We start from the raw sequence: 24,359 nt of genomic DNA on the forward strand, positions 1-24,359 counted from the left end.
CCGGTGATGCAATCACCGGAGAAGAAGTGGAGCAAGACAAGCCACACTCTTTCCCTGCTGAGTCATCCGCCAAGGACGGAGAACTCACGGGAGAGAGTAGGCACAACAAAATCGCTCAGAGCAAGAGGCCCACTGACCTGACCAAAGCTCCACTGGAGAAGATGCCCAGACCACCCTCTTCGCCGGCGGGAAGGATTATTCACCGTCGTTTGCTCGTAGGGGGTTATAGATGGAAGCACATGGTTTTTAACCAAACATTAGCTGTCCTGCCCGAGAATGTTATGGTTTGAATCCACTAGTAATTTTAGTGCTTGTACGACGTGGACACGTGGTGGATAAAACAATCACGACTTGCTTGTTGACCGCCGTGCACGTTGACAGTCTACAACAATAACAACAAAGCCTTTTAATCCAAGTAAGTTAGAGTAGGCTAGAGTTGAAACCCAACAAAGACCGTTATTTATGGTTCTGGCACGTGAATCGCGGCTTTCCAAGTACTTCTATCCAAGGACAAATCTCTAGGTATACTCCAGTCTTTCAAGTCTCTTCTAATTGTTTCTTCCCATGTTAACTTCGGCCGGTCCCTGCCTCTCCTCATATTACCGTTGTGTTTTAGGATACTACTATGCACTGGTGCCTCTGGCAGTCTCCGTTGGACATGTCCAAACCATCTCAGCCGGTGTTGGATAAGCTTTTCTTCAATTGGTGTTATCCCTAGCCTATCCCGTATATCATCATTTCGAACTCGATCCATCCTTGTATGCCCACAAATCCAACGCAACATGCGTATTTCTGCAAAACTTAATTGTTGCACGTTGACAGTCTAACCGCAGATATTCTGTGAGCTCGAACTTTTATACATTATCCATGAAGGATTTCATACCTGCTCTAAATCATTTAATCTGGAACAGACCCTGGTTGCATTCAAATTTGTTGCGAGAAAAATCAAACTACTTCTGCATCCTTCTAAGCTCATGTTACTCGGCGGTTGTTTCTGCTTTGCCCATTATTTATGCTCTACAAAACTGTGTTCGGAAATGTGATTGATTTTCTTGGAACACAGGTTACCCTTTCTTTTGACCAAGGACAAAATTGTCGTTGAAAGAACAGAACAATCACAGAGAAGTCTGATATGTCCATAGCCTTTTGTTTTCGTTTGGATAGAACATGCCTGATTATTTCTTATGATGACTGTAGTATAGTACCTATCATACGGTTGGTGTACAGATATCAGTTAACGACCTAATCGTCCAACGTTGGGTCATCGCTATCTTCTGCACTGGCATTAATTTCTGGCTTTCGGCTCCAAAAAACTGCTAAAATCCAGTCGACTCTTTGGGCTGATGGGGGCTAGTTTGTATATGGACTAGTTCGCAAGTGATCTTTCCAAAAAAGATGTTGAGGATTTTCATTTCACACTTCTACTAAAAAAAAGAAATTTGTGTAAAAGTTTTTAGATATCCTTGTCTGTTCTTTTTTTTTTTGCAGAAAAAGGATGCATCCATGTATTAGATGAAGGCAAGCACAGTACATCCGTTTCTTGCAGAAAGGACCCTGATGAAACACGAAATTACAACAAGGCCCAACCTACCGCTACTGTTCTCCTTCTTCGTCAGAACTGGGAGCTGATGCTCATCCGTTCGCAGCACAGCACACCGCAGCTTCTTCGTCAGAACTGGGAGCTGATGCTCATCCGTTCGCAGCACAGCACACCGCAGCGACAAGCCACCATCCGCAACCACCCAGATCTGAGGATCGGACACGAATTGAAAGACTGCAAGAAATCCTCGGTAGTAGCCCATCAGCCGTCGGATCCACGAACCTGGAGCAACCCCTCGCCTCCTCGCGCCCAATCGCCGCAGTCCACCGCGCCAGCAACACAAAAGGGCCAAAAGGCGAACCCATCAAAGACAAAGAAAGAAGAACCGAAACCACCACCGACACCGGGCGGCGATGAACTCCTGTACAAGGCAAACTAGCAGACCAGACGCCGGCACCAGAGCACACACCGGCGAAGGAGAGAGAAGTCTGGAGTACCTTATTCCACAGAGGCGATGCTGGCTCCCTCATCAAAGCGCCGCTGGGAAACTTTAGCTCCGTCTCTGTCGCTGGTGACGAGCAAACTCTAGGACTAGATACTCTACCTATCCTATACTAATCCGCGCGTCGATTCCCCCGTCTCCCTCCCTCTCTGGCGCCAGGGCGGCCGCCGGAGAGGAGGAGGGCCGGCGGAATCGCGCCGGAAGTCGCTCCGCCTCGCGGTTCGCCTTATCTGCTTACAAGTCAAAGGGAAGCCAGCTGAATGTATAGCAGCTGGTATATGGTGAACTACAGACATTTATTCTGTCTATTCAGTCAATAAAGATTATTGTCATAGTCAAGATTTACTTTGCTCTTCTGGACTTAATTGAACTTTCGGAAAGAACATATCGTCCATCTTGACTAGTAAAGCTGCACATAATTACAAATTTCCAATGATTAGAAATTGAGGAGTAACGCGTGCCTAAATACATTTCCCGTTGACAGAATTCTGCCCCCTGACTAAATATGGAGCGCTGTACTGTTAAATGATTTTCTTTACTTGTTTCTTTCCATGTGGAGAAAAAAAGTTTGTACGCCTGTAGCACCTGTGGTTGGTCGGAGTGGGCATCTCCATCCTCCCAGACACGACTAGCCTGAAGGACACGGACACAATAGTCAATACGCATATACAAACGTGTTTTGCCCAATACTGAGCTTACGGGTGACCATAAGTTTCGAAACTTACGGTCGAATTGACCAACATGGTGGACCCCACGTCTACTGATTTATCGCTTCACCCTCCCGACCACCACGCTCTCTCTATTCCTCTTTTCCTTCCTCTCTTCTCTCTTCTCCTTTTTTTTCTTTCTTCCCCGGATCCGGATCCGAATCCTGGGGGGCGACCTTCGGGAGCGGCGCCGGCGGAGCGAGGCGGGAGGTGGAGCGAAGCCACGGCGGAGCGAGGCGGCGGGAGCTCCCACCCGTGACGCTAGGGCGGCGGCGCGGCTAGGCGGAGGCGGAATCGGGTCGGAATGGCGGCGAGCCAGCCTCGGGACGGAGCGGTGGGGCGGTGGCGGGCCCGCAGTGGGATGGAGTGGCGGTGGGTGGGGCGGCGCGCTCACCACTGGCTAGGAAGCCGGGTTGCCGAAGGTGGGAGGCGCTGCGGGGCGGGCCAGCGGCGGCGGGGAGGCGCGCGGTGCCGGCGGGCCCATCGCCGGAGGGGGAGGCGCGGCGGAGCTCCCCAGGTTTGAGTTTTTTTTTGTTGCAATTTTTTTTTCTCTTGAAGGTTCCCAATTTCCTAATTTTTTTTCAAAAAATTTTCTGCTCTCCAATTTTTTCTTTGATTTTCCATCTTAAATTTTTTTCTCAAATTTTTCTCGTCAAAATTTTCTATCTTTTTTTTTGTCAAAAATTTTTTCTACAAAAAATTTCTAGAAATCAGAAAACGACAAAAAAACTTACTAAAATAGAAAAAAAACGAACAGTCGGAAAATCGACCGTACGGAGCTCCTCCGTACGGTTGACCGTAAAATAGCCACACCCCGTGTTTCGCCAGTGTGTCACCCTGGGACTCGGTAGTCCAGCGGAACTACTGCTTCGGGCGGTACTGGGCCCACGTCTGATACTCCCTCCATATTTAAATATATATGACGCCGTATGTAGATGTCTAATCGTTTGTCTTATATAAAATATTAGTGCAAAACTATAAAAAATGATATACTTAAAATATATTTAATGATAAAACAAGATACATCAAAATAATTAATGATTAGATAAATTTTTTGAATAAGACGAGTGATCAAAAGTCAATGTTGTCATACGTTTAAATATGAAGGTAGTACTAATCGGAGATTCTATGTTAATCCTCACAAAAAGCAGTAGAAAAATAAATAAATTATATATAAATTCTCACAAAAATAAAAAAGATTTGGTCATCAATTTTATAGGATATAATCATTATCAATAGGAATAGCCATTGAATCTTTCTATTTTCTTGAAGATTATCCATTTTTGCTATTATGAAAAATAGATTAAAATAACCCTATAAAAATCAACATAAATTACTCATATTTGCCATAATGAAAATTACTTAAAATAACTTCTAAAAATCATGGCCTCCGTTATGACTAGTAAAGATGCACATGACTACAATTCTTCAATGATTTGAAACTGATGAGTAACTCATGTCTAAATACATTTCCCGTTGACTGAATTTCTTGATAATGCTGCCCCTTGACTGGATATAAAGCGCTGTGCTGGTAAATGATTTGTGTTTGCTCCATGTATAGAAAAATGGTTTGTACACCTGTAGCGCCGGTGGAGGGTAGGAGTGGGCATCTACATCATCCGACACTACCCTCATGGACACTGACGCATGTCCAATTGTTTTTCGTTGCTGCCGAGCAACAGCACTCGAGAAAAGGACTTGTGTCACCCTCGGCAGCTAGGGGTCCCTAGTCTTGTTTATTTTTCGGTCAAAAATTTTACATATCAATTACATTAATATTTGGATATATGCATGGCATATTAAATATAGACGAAAAAATCGGTTTTCACAGATTACTTGTAAATTGCGAGATGAATCTTTTGAGTCTAATTAGCTCGTAATTAGACAATAAATTGCTACAGTAAATATGTGCTAATTATGGATGAATTAGTCTTACTAAATTCATCTCGTAGTTTACATACGAGTTCTGTAATTAATTTTTGTGATTAGTCTATATTTAATACTTTAAATGTAAAAAAATTTCATTTCAAAAAATTTTACACGAAGGTACTAAACAAGGCCACCGATGCTGCCAATTTTCCGAACAACGTGGTGCAGTTCCCGCCATCAGTATGCTGCCTATGATGATCCCCATCACAACAACAACAAAAGAGAAGGAAATTCATGTAGCAGACACTGTAAGCAGGTTCAGTGAGCTTGATTCACATTTAACACAAGAAAGCATTTTGAGAGTACACATAATTTAATCAAATATAATAGTACTCTTTTTTATAAAAAAATATAATAGTACTCCAGTAGTATATTTTACTTCCAACTAGTAAGGGTGCCCGTGCTAATGCTACGGGTGCATTTCAGAAGCACAAAAAAACACCACATGATCCACAGTCCAAAATAAGAAATATTAAAACAACCAAAAGAAGATGTAACATACAATTATTATATTGATAAGTAGCTTGCCCGTACTAACGCTACAGGTGACACTTTGTCCATGCATATTAAAACAACCAAAAGACAATATATGTTTCCATAGTCAAGCATAGAATGAAATAATTCAAAAAAAAGAGAGAATATAATGAAATATCTGTTGCATAAAATGACAACCAATTAGTTCACGAGGCACTATCTTCAAATAGACTACAAAGTTATGAAATGGTTCACATAATTATCGAAGGTATTGGTCATGTTCAGCTGTTGCAAGCAAACTCATGTCCTACAAAAGAGCATTGGAGTTACATGAGCATCAATGATTAAATTTTGCTTGGTGCACTTAAAAGAGGTTGCAAATTTTGTGTAGAAGGTCAATTCAATGGAATAATTAAATTGAGATTACAAGAACACTTTAATATTAGCTACTCGTTTGCCCTTTTTGGTGTTTCGAAAAAAAGGATTATCAGAGCAGTAATTATCATCACACTTCAAAATTAAGAGTCACATCAAATTTTTACAAGGCAAGCATCATCTATTTTAAAAAAAATTAAAATACTAATAGGAGTATTAACAAATATTACCTTGTGAGTTAGCTGTCCTTGCTCTTCATTTTACATAATCCATGATGCTGCTGATGCAATATGATTATAACTAAAAGTAAAGTACTGTCGACAGCTGACGCACCTTGCAGGTTCCCACTTGCGATGCCTTGATGCCCCCACCCTTCCCCACAGAAATTTAGAGTTTACTTTGTGATGTCATCATTCTAGCAGTCTCCTATTCAATAGATCAGTGAAGCATTTTCTCCTTGATGACGTCAATAATATGATCTATAGCACTCTCCTGTTGAACAGATGAGTCAGGCATTGCTCCCTATGACCTGAAATTTCTTTTCTAATACTCAATACACTTGACTTCAGTACAATTTCTTTTCTTGAGACATGTTCTAGCACCACTTTGTTTTAAAAGCAATCAGTGTGTCCAAAAACCATTAATGTGTGAATTATCTCTTGGTACACAGCAAATTATGAAAGGGAGCAAAAAAATTATTTTCACTCAAATCATAGTTTGACGGAAAGCACTATATACATAAGAGATTGCTGAACAGAAGGTTACCTTTATCATAGGAGATTGCTGAACAGAAGGTTACCTTTATCAGAACTTCGTTGGAGCTTCACATTGCAGTCTTTGAGATATCATCTGTTTACTGAAGAATTGCATTGTTATGTGAAGTAGTCCTTAGATAGAAAGATGGGAAGTAAGAAAGAAGACTGACCTGAACGTAAAACTTCAGTTTCAATGGGAATGACTGTTGCCACAGTAGTATGACCAGAACTAATAGGTGATGAAACTACAGGCTGCGGCTGTCTAATGACCAATACTGGTCACAGAAAATAAGTTTATAAATTGTAAAAAAGAATGTTTCAATCACTAAAACTTACTATCTCTTTAGTCTATGCGAAAGCCGAGAGTGAAACTCATGCTAGTGGTTGATCAGATCTGTACCATGTATTGTAGTAAAAGCACCAACACAAGTGGTCTGCGACTGCAAGCCACCACAACATCGGCCTTGATCCCTAAATCCAATCAACATCGGTCTTGATGCTAATGCCAGGAACGTCAATTAGGAAGCATACCATACTTTTTATCGATGCTCTCCAAAGAGACCTAGATAGAGTACCAATCGAACATCAGGATTCCATACCAAGCATCATAATATTAGAAAGCAGACTCAAAATATTTTTACCTTTGGGTTGATGTTGTCCATGCCAGGAGATGTTAGGAAGCAACACCAAGTTCTGCAAAATAAAGGATAATTAGGAAGCAACGGTGGCGAGTAATATCTTGTACCCTAAATTCATTATGGGTGATTAGCTAATATGATTATTGCAGAATCAATTGATCGGCAATATGATTATTGCAGAATCAATTGATCGGCAATATGATTAGCTATCATCATGGGTGATTAGCTAATATGATTATGGGTGATTAGCTAATATGATTATTGCAGAACAAAACAAAACAAAACAATTGATTATTGCAGAATCAATTGATCAGCAATAGCAGGCTGAGATTTAGTAAATAAAATGAGTTAAATAGAAAATAATGGAAATAAGAGGGAAAGATGCACGTGGAGTTGGGCAAACCATTTCTCTCCGATCTGCTTCTCTACACGTTAACTCACTCTAGCGACTTGCGGCAGTTAACCAAAACAGAAAGAGATAAATGGGGAAATAGTTTGTTAACCCTGTGAGTGAATCCATGTTCAGTAGTGCAATCAAAATTACTTCAAAAGGATGAGATAAAAACTTAAACAGACAGAATTGTCGGCCAACACAATGATCTAACAATGCAAATTCTTTATGCATAGCTTTTCCAATGTATACTTTGACAGGTATTCAGAGATAACCTCGTCGCTTGCTCCACGTCGTCGGCTTCTGTCAACTCCAAAAACCAAAAATGACACTCCGCATGAATCTGGAAAAAATGTCAAATCAAGGATAAGCAAAATATATCTATTTAGATGGAAAACAAATTTCATCCATCCCCTAAAGCACGGATTAATCTTTGCTGTGTCCACCCAAACATTTGCACCCAACAGTCATAGCCGAAACATCATATACCAAAAAAATTGTACCCAGGAACCCCCCTACATGAAAATCAAGGGCTGTCCATGACTCTCATCGAGCTTCAACGCAATCGAACGGTGGATGTTATATGGATTCGCCGGCTTCAACGCGCCTCCCCCGCCCCACCTCCACCCCGCGCACGCAGCCCTCTCGCGGGCAGGGTTCGAAACCCAGCGGCTCCAAAAATCACGTGCGGCCTCTTTCCCTCCGGCGCGCCTTCCGCGAACTCGGGCTGCGCTCGCCTCCCACTGGCCGAACCCGCCCTGCGCTGCCGCCCGCCGGCCGAACCCACCCTGCGCCGCCGGCCCGTCCTGCGGGCTCCGGCCGCCGCCATCGGGATGCAGGGTCCGCGTGCGCCTCGCCTCCCGCGAACGCGCCCTGTGCCGTCGCCGCGCCCTGCAGGCTCCGACGCGCCTCACCTCCCGCGAACGCGCCCTGCACCGCGGCCCCGCCCTGCGGGCTTCGGCCGCCGCCGCCGCCGGGACGCGCGCAGGGGGGTGCGGGCGCCGGCCACTGCCGTCGGGACGTGCACCGGCTGCGGGCACGACCTCCGCCGCCGTCACGCCAGCCATCTTTTTTGGGATTTTCGGAAGTATTTTTGGGGATTTTTCATTCTTCACGTTGGAAGCCAAATCCCGCGAGATTTGTTTGAGGAAATTGTTGCTAGGACATTTGTGGGCAGCTTTGGCTTGATCCTCTCTCAAATCTGTCACGGATTCAGCTTGGATTTGGAGTTTTTCCCCAAAACCGAGTTCTTCGTGACAGATTTGAGATCCAAGCCGCCGTTTTGGGGAACTCGGTTTTGGGAAAAAACTCCAAATCCAAGCCGAATCCGTGATAGATTTGAGAGAGGATCAAGCCAAAGCTGCCCACAAATGTCCTAGCAACAATTTCCTCAAACAAATCTCGCGGGATTTGGCCTCCAACGTGAAGAATGAAAAATCCCGAAAAATACTTCTGAAAATCCCAAAAAAGATGGCTGGCGTGACGGCGGCGGAGGTCGTGCCCGCAGCCGGCGCACGTCCCGGCGGCAGTGGCCGGCGCCCGCACCCCCCTGCGCGCGTCCCGGCGGCGGCGGCAGCGGCCGAAGCCTGCAGGGCGGGGCCGCGGTGCAGGGCGCGTTCGCGGGAGGTGAGGCGTGTCGGAGCCTGCAGGGTGCGGCGACGGCACAGGGCGCGTTCGCGGGAGGCGAGGCGCACGCGGACCCTGCATCCCTATGGCGGCGGCCGGAGCCCGCAGGACGGGCCGACGGCGCAGGGTGGGTTCGGCCGGCGGGCGGCGAGGGCAGCCCTAAGGGCGGCAGCGCAGGGCGAGTTCGGCCAGCGGGAGGCGAGCGCAGCCCGAGTTCGTGGAAGGCGCGCGGGAGGGAAAGAGGTCGCGCGTGATTTTTGGAGCCACTGGGTTTCGAACCCTGCCCGCGAGAGGGCTGCGTGCGCGGGGTGGAGGTGGGACGGGGGAGGCGCGTTGAAGCCGGCGAATCCATATAACATCCACCGTTCGATTGCGTTGAAGCTCGATGAGAGTCATGGACAGCCCTTGATTTTCATGTAGGGGGGTTCCTGGGTACAATTTTTTTGGTATATGATGTTTCGGCTATGACTGTTGGGTGCAAATGTTTGGGTGGACACAGCAAAGATTAATCCGTGCTTTAGGGGATGGAAACACAGTAACAAATCCGAAGGCTTCGTGCCAGGCCATGCACACGAAAAATACACGATTCCACGAATGACTGTTTTTCCGTGACCGTGTCTGAGCATATTTTTTATTATGAAAAAAGCAATTACAGACACAATCTCGATGCGGCCAAGTAAAGCTTGACCAACACGGAAGCACAAAGGATTAAAAAAAGAGAAACACTGAAGAAACACATACACAAATGAGGAAACACAACGATAACACGAACAGCAGCAAAACAACACGGAGAAGACAAAGCGCACGACCCACACCTCTAACCAGATCCCTACAACTGAACTTGCTAGCAGAAACAACAACGAGCAGGGTGCAAAGGTCGACGGCCTAACAAAGGTGGCAAAGCTTCCACCCGATCATCCAACCACGGCGGCAAAGCATCCGCCCGAAGCAAATTTCGACCAACGCGGCAATGGCGGCAAAGCATCCGCTAGACCGGAACGGCGGCAAAGCATCCGCCAGCGAAGAGAAACCGACGGCTAAGTGCGACCCGGACAAAGCAGATGAAATGAAGCGAAGGCAGACGCAGAAACAGAAACTCTCCGAGGAGAGTAGATGACTGCCACCAGTAAAGCTTCCAAGACAACGCCTCCAGGAAGAAAACGACGCCACAGGCGCCGTCGCCGTCCGACCAACATGATCTAGGTTTTCACTTGGAAGGATAGCTGGAGAGGGAGGAAAAGGATGGAAGGATGACGCCTTTAACAAGATAAACGATGCCCGAAGGCGTCGTCGTCATCGGTCTGCAAGCGGATCCAAAGCTTTCGCCATTGCCCCTTTCCAACCCAGAACCGACTGCCGACAGAGCAAGCAGCGGCGTGGCCACGAACCCCGGGCCACACCATGAGGCCGGCAGCAGCGGTCACGGCCAATGGCCACCGAGAGCGGCGAGGACATTCGATCCCACGCCTAGGTGAGGAACCAAGAATCGGCCGCAGCCCCCCAGCCACGCTCCGGGGGGAGCAGGTGACGACGGCTGACCCCGACCGCCCAACGGTAGCCACAGAGGAGGGGGAGCGGCGCAGTGCCCCCGCCAGCGCCCACAGGGGACGACCGCGAGCATCCGCCCTAGGGGAAGCCGAGAGGTGCAAAAAGACGCTTCCAAGGAGGGAGCAACGTCCGCAGACGCCGCCGTCCAAGCTTTCGCCAACACCTTGGCCAAACCCCGAAGGAACAGTAGCAGTCCTGACCGCAACCAGGCAAGCACCTGGCGCCGCCGTGTGCAACACAAGCGTCACGCGCGGCAAGTGCCGTTGCTGCCCGGCCACATGTGCCGCCACCACGGCGGCCGTCGCGACGCGGCGTCCACACAGCACGCCGGCCGCGAACGCCGCCGAGCCGCTCCTCGCCGCGCTGGACGCGGGCGTCGCGGAGCTGAGCCCCGCCACGCTCCGATGTAGGCATTGCCGTGCCAGCCGCGGGCAGACCACGGGAGCTGCGCCACCGCAGACATGCCCGGCGCTGCCGCCGTGCCCCGACGCGCGGAGACCTGCGCCGGCCGCGAGCGTGCCCCGACGCGCGCCACCCCAATTGCTGATGCTGCGCCACACCACCGAGCCCCGCCGCGCTCTGGCGGAGGCGTTGCCGTGCTGCGCGTGGGCAGGCCATGAGAGCCGCACCGCTACAGCCAGGCCGGCGCCGCCGCGGGCCACGAGCAAGCCCCGCCCGGGCGAGCGCAGCCCAATGCAGACGCCGAGCCGCACAGCCACAACTGCAGAGCCCCGCTGCACGGATGTGTTGAGGGAGCAGATCAAGCGACCCAGTGGGCGGATCCGGGTCCGCACAGGGTGGATCCGGCCGCGGACCACCAGCAGCCGCTAGTGTCGCCATGGACATGACCACCACCTAGGAGTGCGCGAGGAGGAGGAAGGAGGAGGAGGGAGGTGGGTGGATCCCCGCCGTTGCCTTCCTTGTGGTAGCGCGGACTTCCGGCGGCCGCTCAGGCGATGGCGAGGGGTGGGTAGCGGCACGAGGGGGGCGGCGGCGCCCGGCGCCGGGGGCAGTGGCGGGCCCAATTTAATTCAAAGGTATTCAATTGAATACCCATTATTTTTGGACAAAAATTTGGTATATAGAGTACTCTATGTATATGATTCAAAAAAGCAAAAATAATATAACAAACTAAACTACTAGAGTCTCGATCTCTCTTTTGGCCCAAAAAACCTCTGCAGCCCAACTTCCTTCCTCCACCACCAGCCCATATCTATTTATATATATTTCTATTCTATACTATAAGGATCCATGACAATTGAAATATTCCTCACCAAGTTTAGCCTCAATACTCACCTCACAAATCTCACTTTGACGCCCACGTGTAAGCATAAATTGTTTGACAGGAAACTGGCATACCGAAAACAACTCCTCCGCCAGTGCAATCGGCGCCGCGCGCCCGTCCCACCTCCGATTTTTTTCACCGCGAGATTGTACCCATGCCACGGTTTTACCCACCCCTTCACACCGGTTTTTTCACCCGCCTCGCGGAGCCGCCGTGCTGGTCACGTGGTTTTTCCAACGGGGATCGCGGACCCCTCCGTGTACCCGCCGCCAGAGTTTGCCTGGCCTTCGTCGCCCCTCATCCATCGGCGCCCGCCGTGCCCAAATCCGCCCGTGAATTCCGCGTGAGGATCGCGGCCGGCGTGATCCCATCCCAATCCCGTAAAACTTGCCGTCTGCAGCAGCAGTGCCGCCCCTCCTCTCCCACCGCCCTCCTCCCTGTGTGCAGGCCGCAGCGCCACCCCTCGATCCCCTCCATCACCTTCCTCCCCATCCGCAGGACACAGCGCCGCCTCCATCCCCATCCATGGAGGCCGGCGGCTTGGAGAGCAGGGGCGGACGGTGGGTGGAGGCATCTCCGGAGGGGCGGGGGCACACCGCGCTGTGCCGCGTGCTGGATGCGCTCCGGCGGGCCGGCGGACCGAGGAGATCCAGATGGAGGCGGACTCCGTCATCGAGGACGCCCGTGCCAAGGCCGTCTCGGCTGTCAATGACCTCCCGCGGGGCCGCCGGCCCGAGGAGATCCAAATAGAAGCGGACTCCATCGCAAGGAGGTTCGTGCTTCGCCGTGCGCCTCGGCGATGTCGCGGCGGCCGAGATGCTCGTGGCGGCCCAGCCATGGCAGCAGCAATAGCAGGCGACGATGATTGTGGAGGGGCCCTCGCCGCGCTGCTGGAGTGGTGCGGCGGCGCCTTGCCGTTTCTCCAGGCGACCGTCGGCGTCTCGCCTGCCGGTCAGGCCTATTCCGTGACCCGTCCGCGGTGAGCAAGGTCTGGGCGATGGCGACGACCGCTAGGGCTGATGTGGAGGCCAAGGAGAGGGCGGCCAGGGAGGCGAAGATGAAGGCGGAGGTGGAAGGCAGGGGCTGGAGTGGAGAAGGCGGCCAAGGCTGTGGCGGCGGCGGACAAGCCAGAGAGCTCGGCGGAGAAGGACAGCAGAGGTGCATAAGAAGGAGGACAACATGAGACGTGAGGGCTCTGTTCTGGTGCCGTCCTCTTTTCAAATTGCTATTGCTGCCGATCGAGTCCTAGAGCGTTTGATGCTAAATCTGAATGTGGTTATAGTAATCCCAATCTCGCATGTTCTGAATCCGAGGATCAGAGTTAGGACTTAGGAGTAGGCTCAATTTCTTATTAGAATAGTTATTGGTAATAACTATTCTGGTTAGCATTGATGCTCTGATGAGCATAAGCTACTCGTGGGATCTGTTACTTGCAAGGGGGATGTTATCTAGAGTGAGCAGAGTACCTTGTTTCAATGATGAGTTGACCGATGGATTCCAAGTTTCAGGCTGCATGGTTTTATTTTTGTATCATTAACCAGTTTCAAGCTAGCAGTACTTTTGTCTTTAACTCATGTGATGAGTTAACCAAGTATTGTTATTCCATAGAGCTACTGTCTTCTTTTACTAAAATATTTGAATGTATGCATATCCTAGAGGTCTCGCTGATATAAATAGATCCAATTAAGTCTTGGACATTGAGATAAATTAGAATTCAATAGTTCATCAGATTAAATTGTGAACTTCCATTTTGATCATAAAATATTTAAATAGATCCAATTATGTGTTCTGATTAGTGTTCATGTTTGATGCACAGAAGGCATTACTGAAGAAATAAGTATTTGTCTTTGTCTGACATTCAAAATGGGATCCACTATTATGTTATATTTGAAATCTTGGTTCCTGCCTTTAGGTTATAGAGGAGAAAGCTCATGACCTGATTGCAGATGCCATTACAAAACTGGTACAGTATTGTTCTATTATATCAAAATTTAAATTAGTATCATATCAAAATATCGAATTAAATGAGTGGCTTTTTTTTGCATATTGGTGGTACCTAATTGCTCAGGAGATGGAGTACGGCGTCGCCTCTCACGCCGCCCTCCTCGCCGTTGTTCTGCAAGCAGGTCAGCGGTCCCGTCTACCGCTCGTGCTGCCATCACTGCCGTCTATTCAGGTTGGTTTAGTACTCGTGTGTCGTGTCTGTGTTGTGGTGTGTGCACTGAGATGTCTCCCCTTTATTTGTGGATTAGTCGATTCTGGCGATTGATCAGGAGTGTAAAGTGAGGAATTTTGGGATAAGAGGAATATGAGATGTCATTCAATTCTTGTCAGTCCTTTATGCAACATGTTTTAATAATCTAATATGTAGTGCTTCCTGGTGCAGATCCAGAATTGTTTTTATTCCATATCATCACTTCCCACTAAATGTTAGGCCAGTGAGAAGATGGGGAGCTCCTATAGCAAGTAACTACTCGTACGTGTTCCCCACTGCAATTTGCATCTGTCGTCGTGGCAATTTGCTTGCGCTGAATTATCCATGGGTGTTTTGATGCTGTCCTGATTAAGTAATAATCTTTTGATTGCATGACTCTTACTGCCTAGCAAGCAAACATCTGAAATTGTCTTGTTCAAGTTGTTTGTAGTTGGGTACATAATGTTTGCTATATATCTAACGGAACACATCATACAGTTTGCCTACTATTCCTGAAAATGATTCTGACGTTGCCAAAGTCGGAAACATTTGTATGTAATTCTCTCCTTTTTTGGCCAAGTGTATGCAATCTAATTAGTGACAACCATGTCTGTAAGGGTCCAATCAGCATGACTAGACCATGCAGCATCTCCTAGAAATTAGTTTCTATTTTTAACCTTTGTAAATCTTGAATGCAGGGAGTTGTTTACTGGCAACCTCCTAAGTCAGCTACGAATAAGATTGAAAGAATCATCAGGGAACCGGTGGTCAGTAGATATGGTTCTGATGATGGACTTCTAGAACATCGTGAAGCACTTCTTGAAAAGGTAAATTCTTTATTTGTCAAGTGAGAAATGAGAACAAGATTCATTTGCGTGTCTTTTGGAAATTTGGAAGGAAAAATCATGATGCAAGGAGCTGCAAATTGTCTCTGCAATTTTGTCTGAGTAACAATAAAAAAAAGCATGAGATCATTTGGGTACTCTGTAATGCTATTAGCCTAATTATTTCATGCTGCATAGTTATCTTCAGAAATTATTCCACTGTTTCATCACCACTTGTGCTAATATTCTTATAACTCGTAGGAGCACTGATGTATTAAAACTCATACTGTGTTATGTTAACCTGCACCTTGACTTCATGCCTTCATGTTGCATATCTTTTCTGATGTTTACTGTATCTTTTCCAGGTATGCAGAGAGAATAAGCTTATACCAAGTCATCAGTTATGGTCACTGCTGGTGCAAATCAGGTAAAACTTTTGTTTCATCTACATTGCTATATGTTTTGCATGCCACTTATTTTGCTTTGTAGAGTTTTCAGGTTATGTTCCCCAATATGTTTCTGTTCATTAATTCTATGGACACATTCTTCCTTTCCTGTCCAACTAGGTCTTTTCTTACACCTATATTTTCAGGTTTTTGTGAACTTGGTCCTTACTCCTTGTGATGCTGGTGATTCTGTTGTCATGCTTGCTCCATATTATTTCAACGCATGCATGACATTCCAGATGGCCATTTTTTACTGACATATTAGTTGGGATTGTGACCCCAAGACACTTCATTCTGATGTTGGTGAGATTACTATCCTTTTGTAAATCTGTGCTACCATTTAGCTGGTGAGAGGAATATGCATTTGAAATGCAATACCAATGCATTTAGTATAAGAAATTATGTATTGACTATGATACATTCTCACTGTCACCTATGACCTAAATGCAGATAAAAGTTCTTGGTTAATGCTATGGTAAGTAATTTAATAATTTGTGGTGGTCATCTATGCCAGGTTGTATCCTACACCAGGTTTAATATGCCAGGACGTGGATGTGAAGCATTGTTTTTTTCCCTATTTTGCAGTGATCATTTCTTCACTATAAAGTGCAAAGCAAGATGCAGATACAGATATATGATGATCTATGTTGTACAAAAGGGAAAATGAGCTCGAATGTGCTTTTTTCTTGAGCTCCAATGGCCACCAGAGGATCCTTGACATACAGAGGTATGTTATATGTACAGATGAACTGATGAATTGATGACATTTCACTTGGTCTCGTTTGTCAGCCCAACTGAATTTTCCGAGCGAATTAAATTAATACAACAGATTAGCCATTGTATATATTTGTATTATCCACGAGGACTTGCTGCTGTTATGTAAGATATAATTTTTCCAAGATAATTTTGGGCCTAACGACACAGCTTGCATGCATGCCTTTTTACTTGCTTCTATTATGAGATTTTTTACCGTTAGGGCACAATGGCCATCTTACATATGCTTGATTGTGATTCATGAATTTTTGTCATCTGAACACATGAGAATTTCATACAACTGTTGTCCAGCTATTCTCTTTTTTCATTTCGCCAGATCAGAATGAAATGATGGTTCCTGCTTCTCTAATTAAATTTGATCCTAATATTGACATCACCATTGCATATTAAACCTGGCGTAGGATTTCCATCTAATCCGTGGCTCGGGCTCAGATACAACAGCCCTGGTTCAAGAGTATCTCAAGTTTCATGTTCTATTTCCATCTCAAAGGCAGTTTGCTACTTAAACAATCATGAAGAGGACTATATATAAGGGTGGAATTCTGCAATTTCAGGATGGTGATCCTTCCTCTATTGTTTCAGTTGCTTGTGTAAGCAAATCTACATTTACTTTGATCCATGTGCAGAATACTTTTTTGTAAAGGACACATATTTGTTTATTGGTAATTGTTATTGGGTAATTATGCAAAGTTCATGAGAAGTTTTTTTTCCCAAGATGTTGTCATCTACACTGCTGATAACCGTAATGTCCATAGTGTAACCGAGGTACATTTCTGTTGTCTGCATTATTTAAAGGTTTCTTTTCGTTTGTTTTAGTGTGTACAAGGATGCATATCAACTCTTTCATGAGCTACTGTCAATTGTGAACCTACAGCATTTCATTATCTATGATTATTGAAGCTTTTTCCTTGTAACTTTGTTTTTTTATAAAACTCAATTCGTGTCAGCCATTTTTTTCCATCTTTTTGAAGTTTCCTGCATGCCCTTTCAGGTGACTAAAGGGGGAAGGCTCACCCTGACCCTTTGGTTCACTAGAAACCACAGTGACTGAAGCGGAAAGGCTCGCCCTGACTCTTTGGTTCACTAGAGACCACACTAATAATGAGGTTCCAAAACTCCTTACTTTTTCTCTCTCAGACATCATTGAGCTCTGAACCAGCTGAGCAAAAATCTTATATTCCTATGCCAGCCTCTGATAACACGTATTGGTTTTCCTGTGATCAATCTGGCTTTGACATATGATGTGCTAGAGTGCATGTCCTTGGCTTTTAAGTTTCACTCAAGCAGTGGTGAATACAGTACTTCTGTGTTGCCAGATGAAGAAAACCCGATAGAGATGTTTGGGAAGCAACTGCGGCCCGTGAGGGGAGATGATATCTTTGAGAAAATGTTTTCTAGCAGCCTGCATGCTCTTCAGGTATCCTTAATTTTTTGAGTGGCTTCAAAGTCTGCTGTCCATTTGCAGTATTCAGTTACATGTTAGATATGGTTCTCATATTCCTAAAATCGTAACATAGGCATATTCCATTTTAGATCCTTTGCTGGAAACGAGTATAATCATTGGCTTACTGAATATGAGAAGGATGTAAAGAGAAACCACATGCTTGTTGTGCATACGTCTATATTGAATAAGAGCAAAGGTATATGATCCTCTGTACTTTTACTACTTGAAGTGATGTTTGCCACTTTGCGTTGAAAATAAATTATAATACAATCTGAATATTACTTGCAATCAATATGCTCGATAAGTAATTTGTTGCCTTTTCTACCAAACCTAATTTATTTTCCTATTCAAGCAGACTTTTTTGCAGTTCTATGGTTCACTTTGGGGCTGATTGGTTCGCTGCATCTCGGCCAACCAAGCCCGCCGGATGCAGGTAAGTCGTGATTGGTTGCCTGGAGGGGGTACGTGGCCTGGCTCCGCTGGTGCGAGAGAACGGAAACCAAACAATAGGCATCTGCACCTTGAATGCCTGGCCGGCGGGGGCCTGGCTCTCCGATGCGAGCCAGGCTCGCTGGAAGAGACAACCAATCATGGCCTCTAATTTCAGCCATGTCAAAATGACTTGGAGCAAAATATCACTTCTGAATTTAGATTTTATCACTTCACTTCTGAATTTGTATTTCTCTTTAGGTTAAGTAAAGTACGGGCAGAAACACATTTGATCCTAAATGGCTGATTTCGTGTGGTTGGTGGAGTGAGATATCTTCCTGAATCTTTAATTTGTCAAATTCTTTATTTGTGAACTCTACATCGGTACATCCATATCCATACTAGGTCAAGACAGACCTATTTTCGCAATACAGTATGGTGAAAGTACATCGTTTTAAACATGCTACTACTCTAAAAAAAAGAATTATATGCTCCTCTGTGAGAAAAATGTGGTGGAGTTTGAGCTGTGCAAGGGTCCTATATATGTTGCCACAACAATTATACAAGGTGGTGTTTTAGTTCCAAATTGGAAAAAGATTATAGTTCATGTTTAAAATATTCATGCTTTCAACTATGTACAAGCACTCGAACAATTTCAACTACTTGTAGTTCTTTCATACATTAAAATGAGTCGTATCACTAAGCTTATTATATTGAAATTTTAATGATTATCATGTACCGCACGCACGTGCCACGTGGGCAAACTTACTAGTATCCCTAAAAGGCCAAAAAAATGAGTCGTCACACTGGTTTCCCCAAGACCCAATCCCCCTCCCATGCTCTCGTCGGAGCTCGACCTGTAGGCTGCAGCACATCGCCGGCCCCATGCTAAAGACACAGTTACGAGGCCTTAGCACCAAGCTTAATTAACAAGTTGTTGACTCTGATTCAATGTTCTAACCAGCATTTCCCACAGCGAGGAGACCAAAGGCAAGATTTTGCTGTTGGACTCATGAGCAATCCAAGCCAACCTAGGTGCCTTGTGCCCTTGTCGATGAGCTCCTAGACGTAGTTCTCGCCCAAGCAACAGTGGCCCACATCGTAGACGCCGCGGATGACAGGCATCAGTTTGGTGCGCGACCCACCTTCGCCGTAGCCAGCTGCGCGTGTGATTGCACCGAGCAGAGCACCGCCACCACCACGAACACCATCTCGGCCCCCGCCGCAGCCGACGACGCGGCCTCCACCTCTGCCGCCGGTGCCACCGACGCCGTGAGGGGTTGGTAGTGGCCTGGTGCGAGCTGCGCTGCAGCGCATCATCGACGTGGTACGCGGCGTACGAGAGCCACGTGTGCACCGCCTCCCTGGCGTCCCCGACAGGAAGAAATACTCCACGTCCTCGAACGCGATGCAGAGCTGGCCGGCCGCCGAGCGGGCGTCCCGGTCCCGGCCGAGGAGGGTGGCGCAGTGGCTGGTAATGAAGCGCGGGGCACGCACGTTGTCCGCGGTAATGTGTTAGTGGGCGAGCAGGAGCCAGCGGGTGGAGACGGCGGCCTAGCGGGTGGACAGGGCCAACACACAGTGTAGGGAGCCCGGGCGCAGCTGCGACGCGGGCGTCCAGCTAGTTAGCTTATTACACGAATGACTGTTACAAGCTCAAAAAGGACGAACGGAGATACAGCATAATCTGCGCAAACAATTGCAAAAGATGCCTTCAGAATCCTGAAACCCTCCTTGTTTTATTTCTCGTGTATTATACGGTCTCCTCCTCCTCCTCTTGGCGTGGCGCGCTCGCGTTCTGCTTAATTAGCAGATGGGCAGGGGCTTGCCGTCCCACTCCTTGAGGCAGTCGAGCATGGGGTCGATGAGCTTGCCCTCGCTGAGGGCCAGGAACACCTTGTTGCACTCCTCGCCGGGGGACTTGAGCTTCTCCCCGGTGAGGTACACGGCGCCGAGGTCCTCGCGGATGAAGCGGTACAGTGGGTACGACCGGCTCTCCTTGATCCTGTTGGCGATCGGCGTGGTGCCGGTCTCGAAGGCCACGCGTGCCGCCTCCATCTCCCTAGGCAGCGCCTCGCACAGCGCCTCGCACAGCTCCTTGGACAGCACGGAGGCGCTGGCGTCCTTCTCGGCCTCGCCGTTAGCGAGCGCGTGGTCGACCAGCACGGCGCGGATCTTCTTCATCAGCGACGAGTTGCCGCCGCAGGGGTCGTCGTAGACTAGCCGTACGCCTCCCGGTCGATGCCGGTGAGCAGGGCCTTCTCACTGAAGCGCGCGTTGTGGAGCTCGCCGTCGGGGCTGGTGGTGAGCACCCGCCGGGCCACCTGCGTGACGGTGTTCTTGACGGCGCTCTTGAGGTTCTCCTCGAGGTGGCGCACACTACTACAGAAATAATTTTCAGGGGCGCCATTTTTTTTCCAAGAGCGGGTCTAAATGTACCCCGCTCCTACAAAAGAAGCGGGGTACTGTAGCAGTTGACCCGCCCCTAGAAACATATTTTTAGGGGCGGCTGATGGCATCAGCCCCCCTGAAAATGAGCCCCATTTTCAAGGGCGGCTGATGCTGTCAGCCGCGCCTAAAGATCTAATTTCCAGGGGCGGCTGGTTCTATCAGCCGCCCCTGAGAATGAGCCCCATTTTCAGGGACGGCTGATGGCACCAGCCGCCCCTGGAAATTTGTTTCTAGGGACGGTTCGTGGGGTCATCCGCCCCTGACAAAATCATAAATATCTAGGCGCGAGAGCTTCTTCCTCCTCGCGACAGAACACTCTCTCTCGGGGGATGTGCTGTCCGAAAATGCCATAAATCAAAAATAGAGGAGGGAAGGTTTTGAACTTGATTTCCTTGTAGTTGGAGGCTCTTGGAGGTAAGTAGATGCTAACTCTATACTTTTTCTAAGCTTTTGGGTTAATTTGAAGGGTTAAATTGCTCTCACATTCTCTAGCTACATCTAGATCTCCATTGGATAGATTTACCATTTAAGCCACGATTTGCCTTAAGTTTTTGGATAAAGTTATGCTAAATTAGTTGGAGAACATAATTATGTAATTATTTGCATCCAATCTTATTGTTTTAGCTTCATTTATAGGAAAACAAATTACTAGATATATAAAGGAGAGAGAAAAGGAGTTGATTTCCCCCTTTTTTTTGCACATAATGTAATGGGTTGGGGTTTGAATTTTCCCCCCTTTTATTTGTTTGCAATATCTACTCTTAGCTGTTGAGTTATTTAGTATTTATTTCCAATATTATTTAAGAGCATGTTTTAATCCGTTGAAATTATCTATTTATTTTCTGTTGTTGGTGTTTAGAGATGGATATGACATGGATGTACAAAGCACGAAGGACTGATGCATATTTTCGTGAACAACTTAATAAATTTATTCAAGCTGCGGAAAACTATGCAAGAATTGAGAAGACACAGCTGATACATTGCCCGTGCAAACTCTATAAAAATATGAGAGTATTCAGCGATACAACTGTAATTAGATCGCATGTCTTGATTAGTAGTTTCGTAGACAACTACATGATCTGGAATAAACATGGTGAAGAAGCACCACCTCCGAGAGAGAATCAACTCGAAGAAATATTGCAACACCCCCAGTTTAATATATTGTTTGATGATTATGATGATGCGTGCGGTGATGATGAAGATGTTGGTGGTGGCTATAGTGATGGTGTGGACCCCCATCGATATTGGCAGTGATGACGATTGCGATGAACTTGATGATGGTAATTTTCTGAGCCAGTTGTTTGGCACACCAAAGCAGAGCTGTTGGTCGGTAGTGCAAAGGGGATAGAAACCTTTGAGAAGGTGAAGAAATCAGCAGAGAAAAAAATATACGAGCGATCTAAAGGATGTCCGAAACACTGGACCGTTCTTCATTTTGTACTTGAGCTATTAACCCTAAAGGCTAAGCACAGCTGGTCAGATAGTAGCATCAATGATGTCCTAGCTATGTTGGTCTGGTTGCTTCCGAAGCCAAATAAAATGCCTGCAAACACATATCGAGCAAAGAAGCTTGTGAGCCCGTTCACAATGTGTGTGGAAAGAATTCATGCATACCTAAATCAATGTATTTTGTATCGTGGGGATACTTTCAAAGACTTGGACAAATGCCCTGTATGTTCTGCAAATAGATACAAAAATAATACTGGTTATTGTGGTGGCGATAACCAAGGTCCAACAGACAGGAACAAAAGGAAGAAGCAGGGTGCCTCAGTGGAGCCACCAGACACTACTTTAGGCATCTCCGAGAAGCAGAGGCGAATTCCTGCGATGGTTATGTGGTACCTCCCGGTTGCCGACCGCCTAAGATGCTTCTTCTCCAACCCAAAGGATGCTGAATTGATGCGCTAGTGGGATTCAGATAAGTGCAAGAAGGGCGATGGAAAGCTTCGACATCCAGCCGATGCTCGCCAGTGGAAGAAGTTCGATGAGCAGTATTATCTGGAATTTGGAAAGGACCCGAGGAACGTTAGATTTGCGCTGAGTACAGACGGAATGAATCCATTTGGTGAAAGGACTAGCACGCACAGCACATGGCCGGTGATCTTGACGACGTACAACCTGCCTATATGGTTGTGCCAGAAGAGAAAATATCTTCTGATGTCCATCCTTATACAAGAACCCAAGCATCCTGGCATCGATATTGATGTTTTCCTTGAACCTTTGATGCAAGAGATGGAAACACTATGGAAGGAGGGTATCGATATGTTTGACGGTTTTACACGGCAGACCTTTAATCTCAGAGCTATTATCTTCACCACCATCCATGATTACCAGGCTCTATTTGTCCTTTCGGGGCAGATCAAAGGTAGGACGGGCTGCACGGTCTGCGTGTATGAGACTGTATCATCTTTTCTAAAAGGTTCTAGAAAGTTAGTTTACCTTGGGTATAGACGTTTCTTGGTGGAAGGACATCGTTACCGAAGTAAGAAGTTCCACAACTTTTTTGATGGCAAGCCCGAATTACATTCTGCTCCAGTAAAAAAGAGATGGGCACTATGTTTTCAAAATGGTGAGGACCATCTAGGTCAGTTATGGGAAGGTGATAAAAGATGGGAAGAAGAAAAATAGAGATAAGGCACCAATCGCAGGTGTACCATTTAAGAAACAGTCCATCTTCTACAAGTACTTGCCGCATTGGGGTGATCTTGAGGTCCGCCATGCAATCGATGGGATGCACCGGAAGAAGAATGTGTTTGGTAACACGATTGGGCTCCTTTTAGAGACATCATCAAAGACAAAGGATACCTTAAAGTCACGTCAAGACGTGGTAGCCATGGATATAAGAAAGGATCTTCACACTATTGAAAAAGGAAATGGAAGATATGAACTTCCTCCGGCTTCCTACAACTTGACACATGATGGGAAGAAGGCAATGTGCGAGAGCTTACGGGGGATTAGAGTCCCAAGTCATTTTTCATCCAACATAAAGAAACTAGTTTCAATGAAAGACCTCTCGCTATGCGGATATAACTGTCATGATTGTCATGTGTTGTTGATGGTGTTCCTCCCTATTGCAATCAGAGCGATCAAGCCAGTATACGTGAAGATGGTAATCACTCGGCTGTGCTATTTCTTCAACAAGATTTCTCAAAAGGTGATCAACAAAGATGAATTGAATGATCTTCATGAATTTATTGGGGAGATTATGGCACAACTCGAGATGTGCTTCCCTCCTGGTTATTTTGATATAACAGAGAACTTAATGATTCACATGGTCGACCAAATACGTGCACTTGGTCCACTTTACCTACACGAAATGTGGACGTATGAGCGTTTCATGTCCATTCTAAACCGGTACGTACTAAATCGTGCTTATCCTGAGGGTTCTATGATCGAGGAATACAGTACTGAGGTGGGTGATATTAAACTTGCACTTGCTATTTTCTTTGGATAGAACTCATTTTCTGAAGAATTTTTAAAAATATTGAATTACATTAATTGAGGCGGGTGATATTACCAACCGCCCCTAAAAAACATTTTCAGGGGCGGGTGGTGATATCACCTGCCCCAACAAACAGTTTTCAGGGGAGGGTAACATCACCAACCACCCCTAAAAAATATTTTCAGGGGCGGGTGCTGATGTCACCCACCCTTGAAAATGGTCCTCCTACAACTACCTTGGGGCTTGAGGACTTGGTCATTTTTCGCGGAGGACGAAGGACGACGCCGCCAGGCTGCCGAAACGCGCCGCCGTCCTCCTCCGCCCGCGCGGCCGCCGTGCCCCTCCTCCCGCGCCACCGCCGTCCTCCTCCACTCCGGCGCCGACCTCTTCCCTCCCGCGCCCGTGCCCGCGCCCTCACCTCCACGCTGGCAGTTAGCTTCCTCGCGCCGCCCTGAAGCTCCTAGGCCTGGCCACGCCCCGAACCCCTCACTGGAGCACTGCCGGCGCCAAGAACTAGCTCCGCTGCCCCCCTGTTCCTCATCGGCGAGCCGCCTCCGGCCATCTCCGCCCCAACTGAAGCCTCCG

The 24,359-nt window shown here is 47.0% G+C and overlaps 2 protein-coding genes and 2 long non-coding RNA genes across 7 annotated transcripts; 3 read left to right on the top strand and 1 right to left on the bottom strand.

Annotated features, from left to right (window-relative positions):
• Positions 1-5,343: 5,343 nt before the first annotated feature.
• Positions 5,344-6,694, bottom strand: LOC120703620. The gene is made up of 2 exons (XR_005687097.1): positions 6,327-6,694; positions 5,344-5,953 (listed from the first exon to the last, which is right to left on the bottom strand). It is a non-coding gene; the product is annotated as an uncharacterized LOC120703620 (long non-coding RNA).
• Positions 6,695-10,338: 3,644 nt separating this feature from the next.
• LOC120702115 (translation initiation factor IF-2-like) lies at positions 10,339-11,316 on the top strand. The gene has a single exon (XM_039985876.1). It carries the CDS (start codon positions 10,339-10,341, stop codon positions 11,314-11,316), a length of 978 nt encoding a protein of 325 aa, XP_039841810.1.
• Positions 11,317-12,063: 747 nt separating this feature from the next.
• On the top strand, positions 12,064-15,537 carry LOC120703621 (aromatic aminotransferase ISS1-like). Of its 3 annotated transcripts, none has more exons than XM_039987763.1 (6): positions 12,064-12,956; positions 13,683-13,733; positions 13,839-13,946; positions 14,663-14,791; positions 15,154-15,215; positions 15,381-15,537. In XM_039987763.1, exons 3-6 carry the CDS (start codon positions 13,842-13,844, stop codon positions 15,388-15,390), a joined length of 306 nt encoding a protein of 101 aa, XP_039843697.1. In that variant the 5' UTR covers positions 12,064-12,956; positions 13,683-13,733; positions 13,839-13,841; the 3' UTR covers positions 15,391-15,537. The 3 variants fall into 3 exon arrangements, with proteins under 3 accessions (XP_039843697.1, XP_039843698.1, XP_039843696.1); XM_039987764.1 differs by having other exon boundaries at positions 13,839-13,896; XM_039987762.1 differs by lacking the exons at positions 15,154-15,215; positions 15,381-15,537 and adding an exon at positions 14,157-14,246 and having other exon boundaries at positions 14,663-14,938.
• A 1,208-nt stretch (positions 15,538-16,745) lies between these two features.
• Positions 16,746-17,951, top strand: LOC120703622. 2 transcript variants are annotated; one of them, XR_005687099.1, is made up of 4 exons: positions 16,746-17,114; positions 17,325-17,425; positions 17,542-17,648; positions 17,808-17,951. It is a non-coding gene; the product is annotated as an uncharacterized LOC120703622 (long non-coding RNA). The 2 variants fall into 2 exon arrangements; XR_005687098.1 differs by having other exon boundaries at positions 17,820-17,951.
• Positions 17,952-24,359: the final 6,408 nt, after the last annotated feature.

The sequence above is a fragment of the Panicum virgatum genome, chromosome 4K (assembly GCF_016808335.1).
Source record: "Panicum virgatum strain AP13 chromosome 4K, P.virgatum_v5, whole genome shotgun sequence".
Classification (NCBI taxonomy): domain Eukaryota; kingdom Viridiplantae; phylum Streptophyta; class Magnoliopsida; order Poales; family Poaceae; genus Panicum; species Panicum virgatum.

Bases quoted from the DNA above. Each gene is read 5' to 3' on its own strand.
- LOC120702115 (XM_039985876.1), top strand. From the start codon at position 10,339: ATGAGGCCGGCAGCAGCGGTCACGGCCAATGGCCACCGAGAGCGGCGA.
- LOC120703621 (XM_039987762.1), top strand. The intron at 13,947-14,156 runs GTTGGTTTAGTA...TTCCTGGTGCAG, and splicing joins CATCACTGCCGTCTATTCAG to ATCCAGAATTGTTTTTATTC. The intron at 14,247-14,662 runs GTACGTGTTCCC...TCTTGAATGCAG, and splicing joins CCTATAGCAAGTAACTACTC to GGAGTTGTTTACTGGCAACC.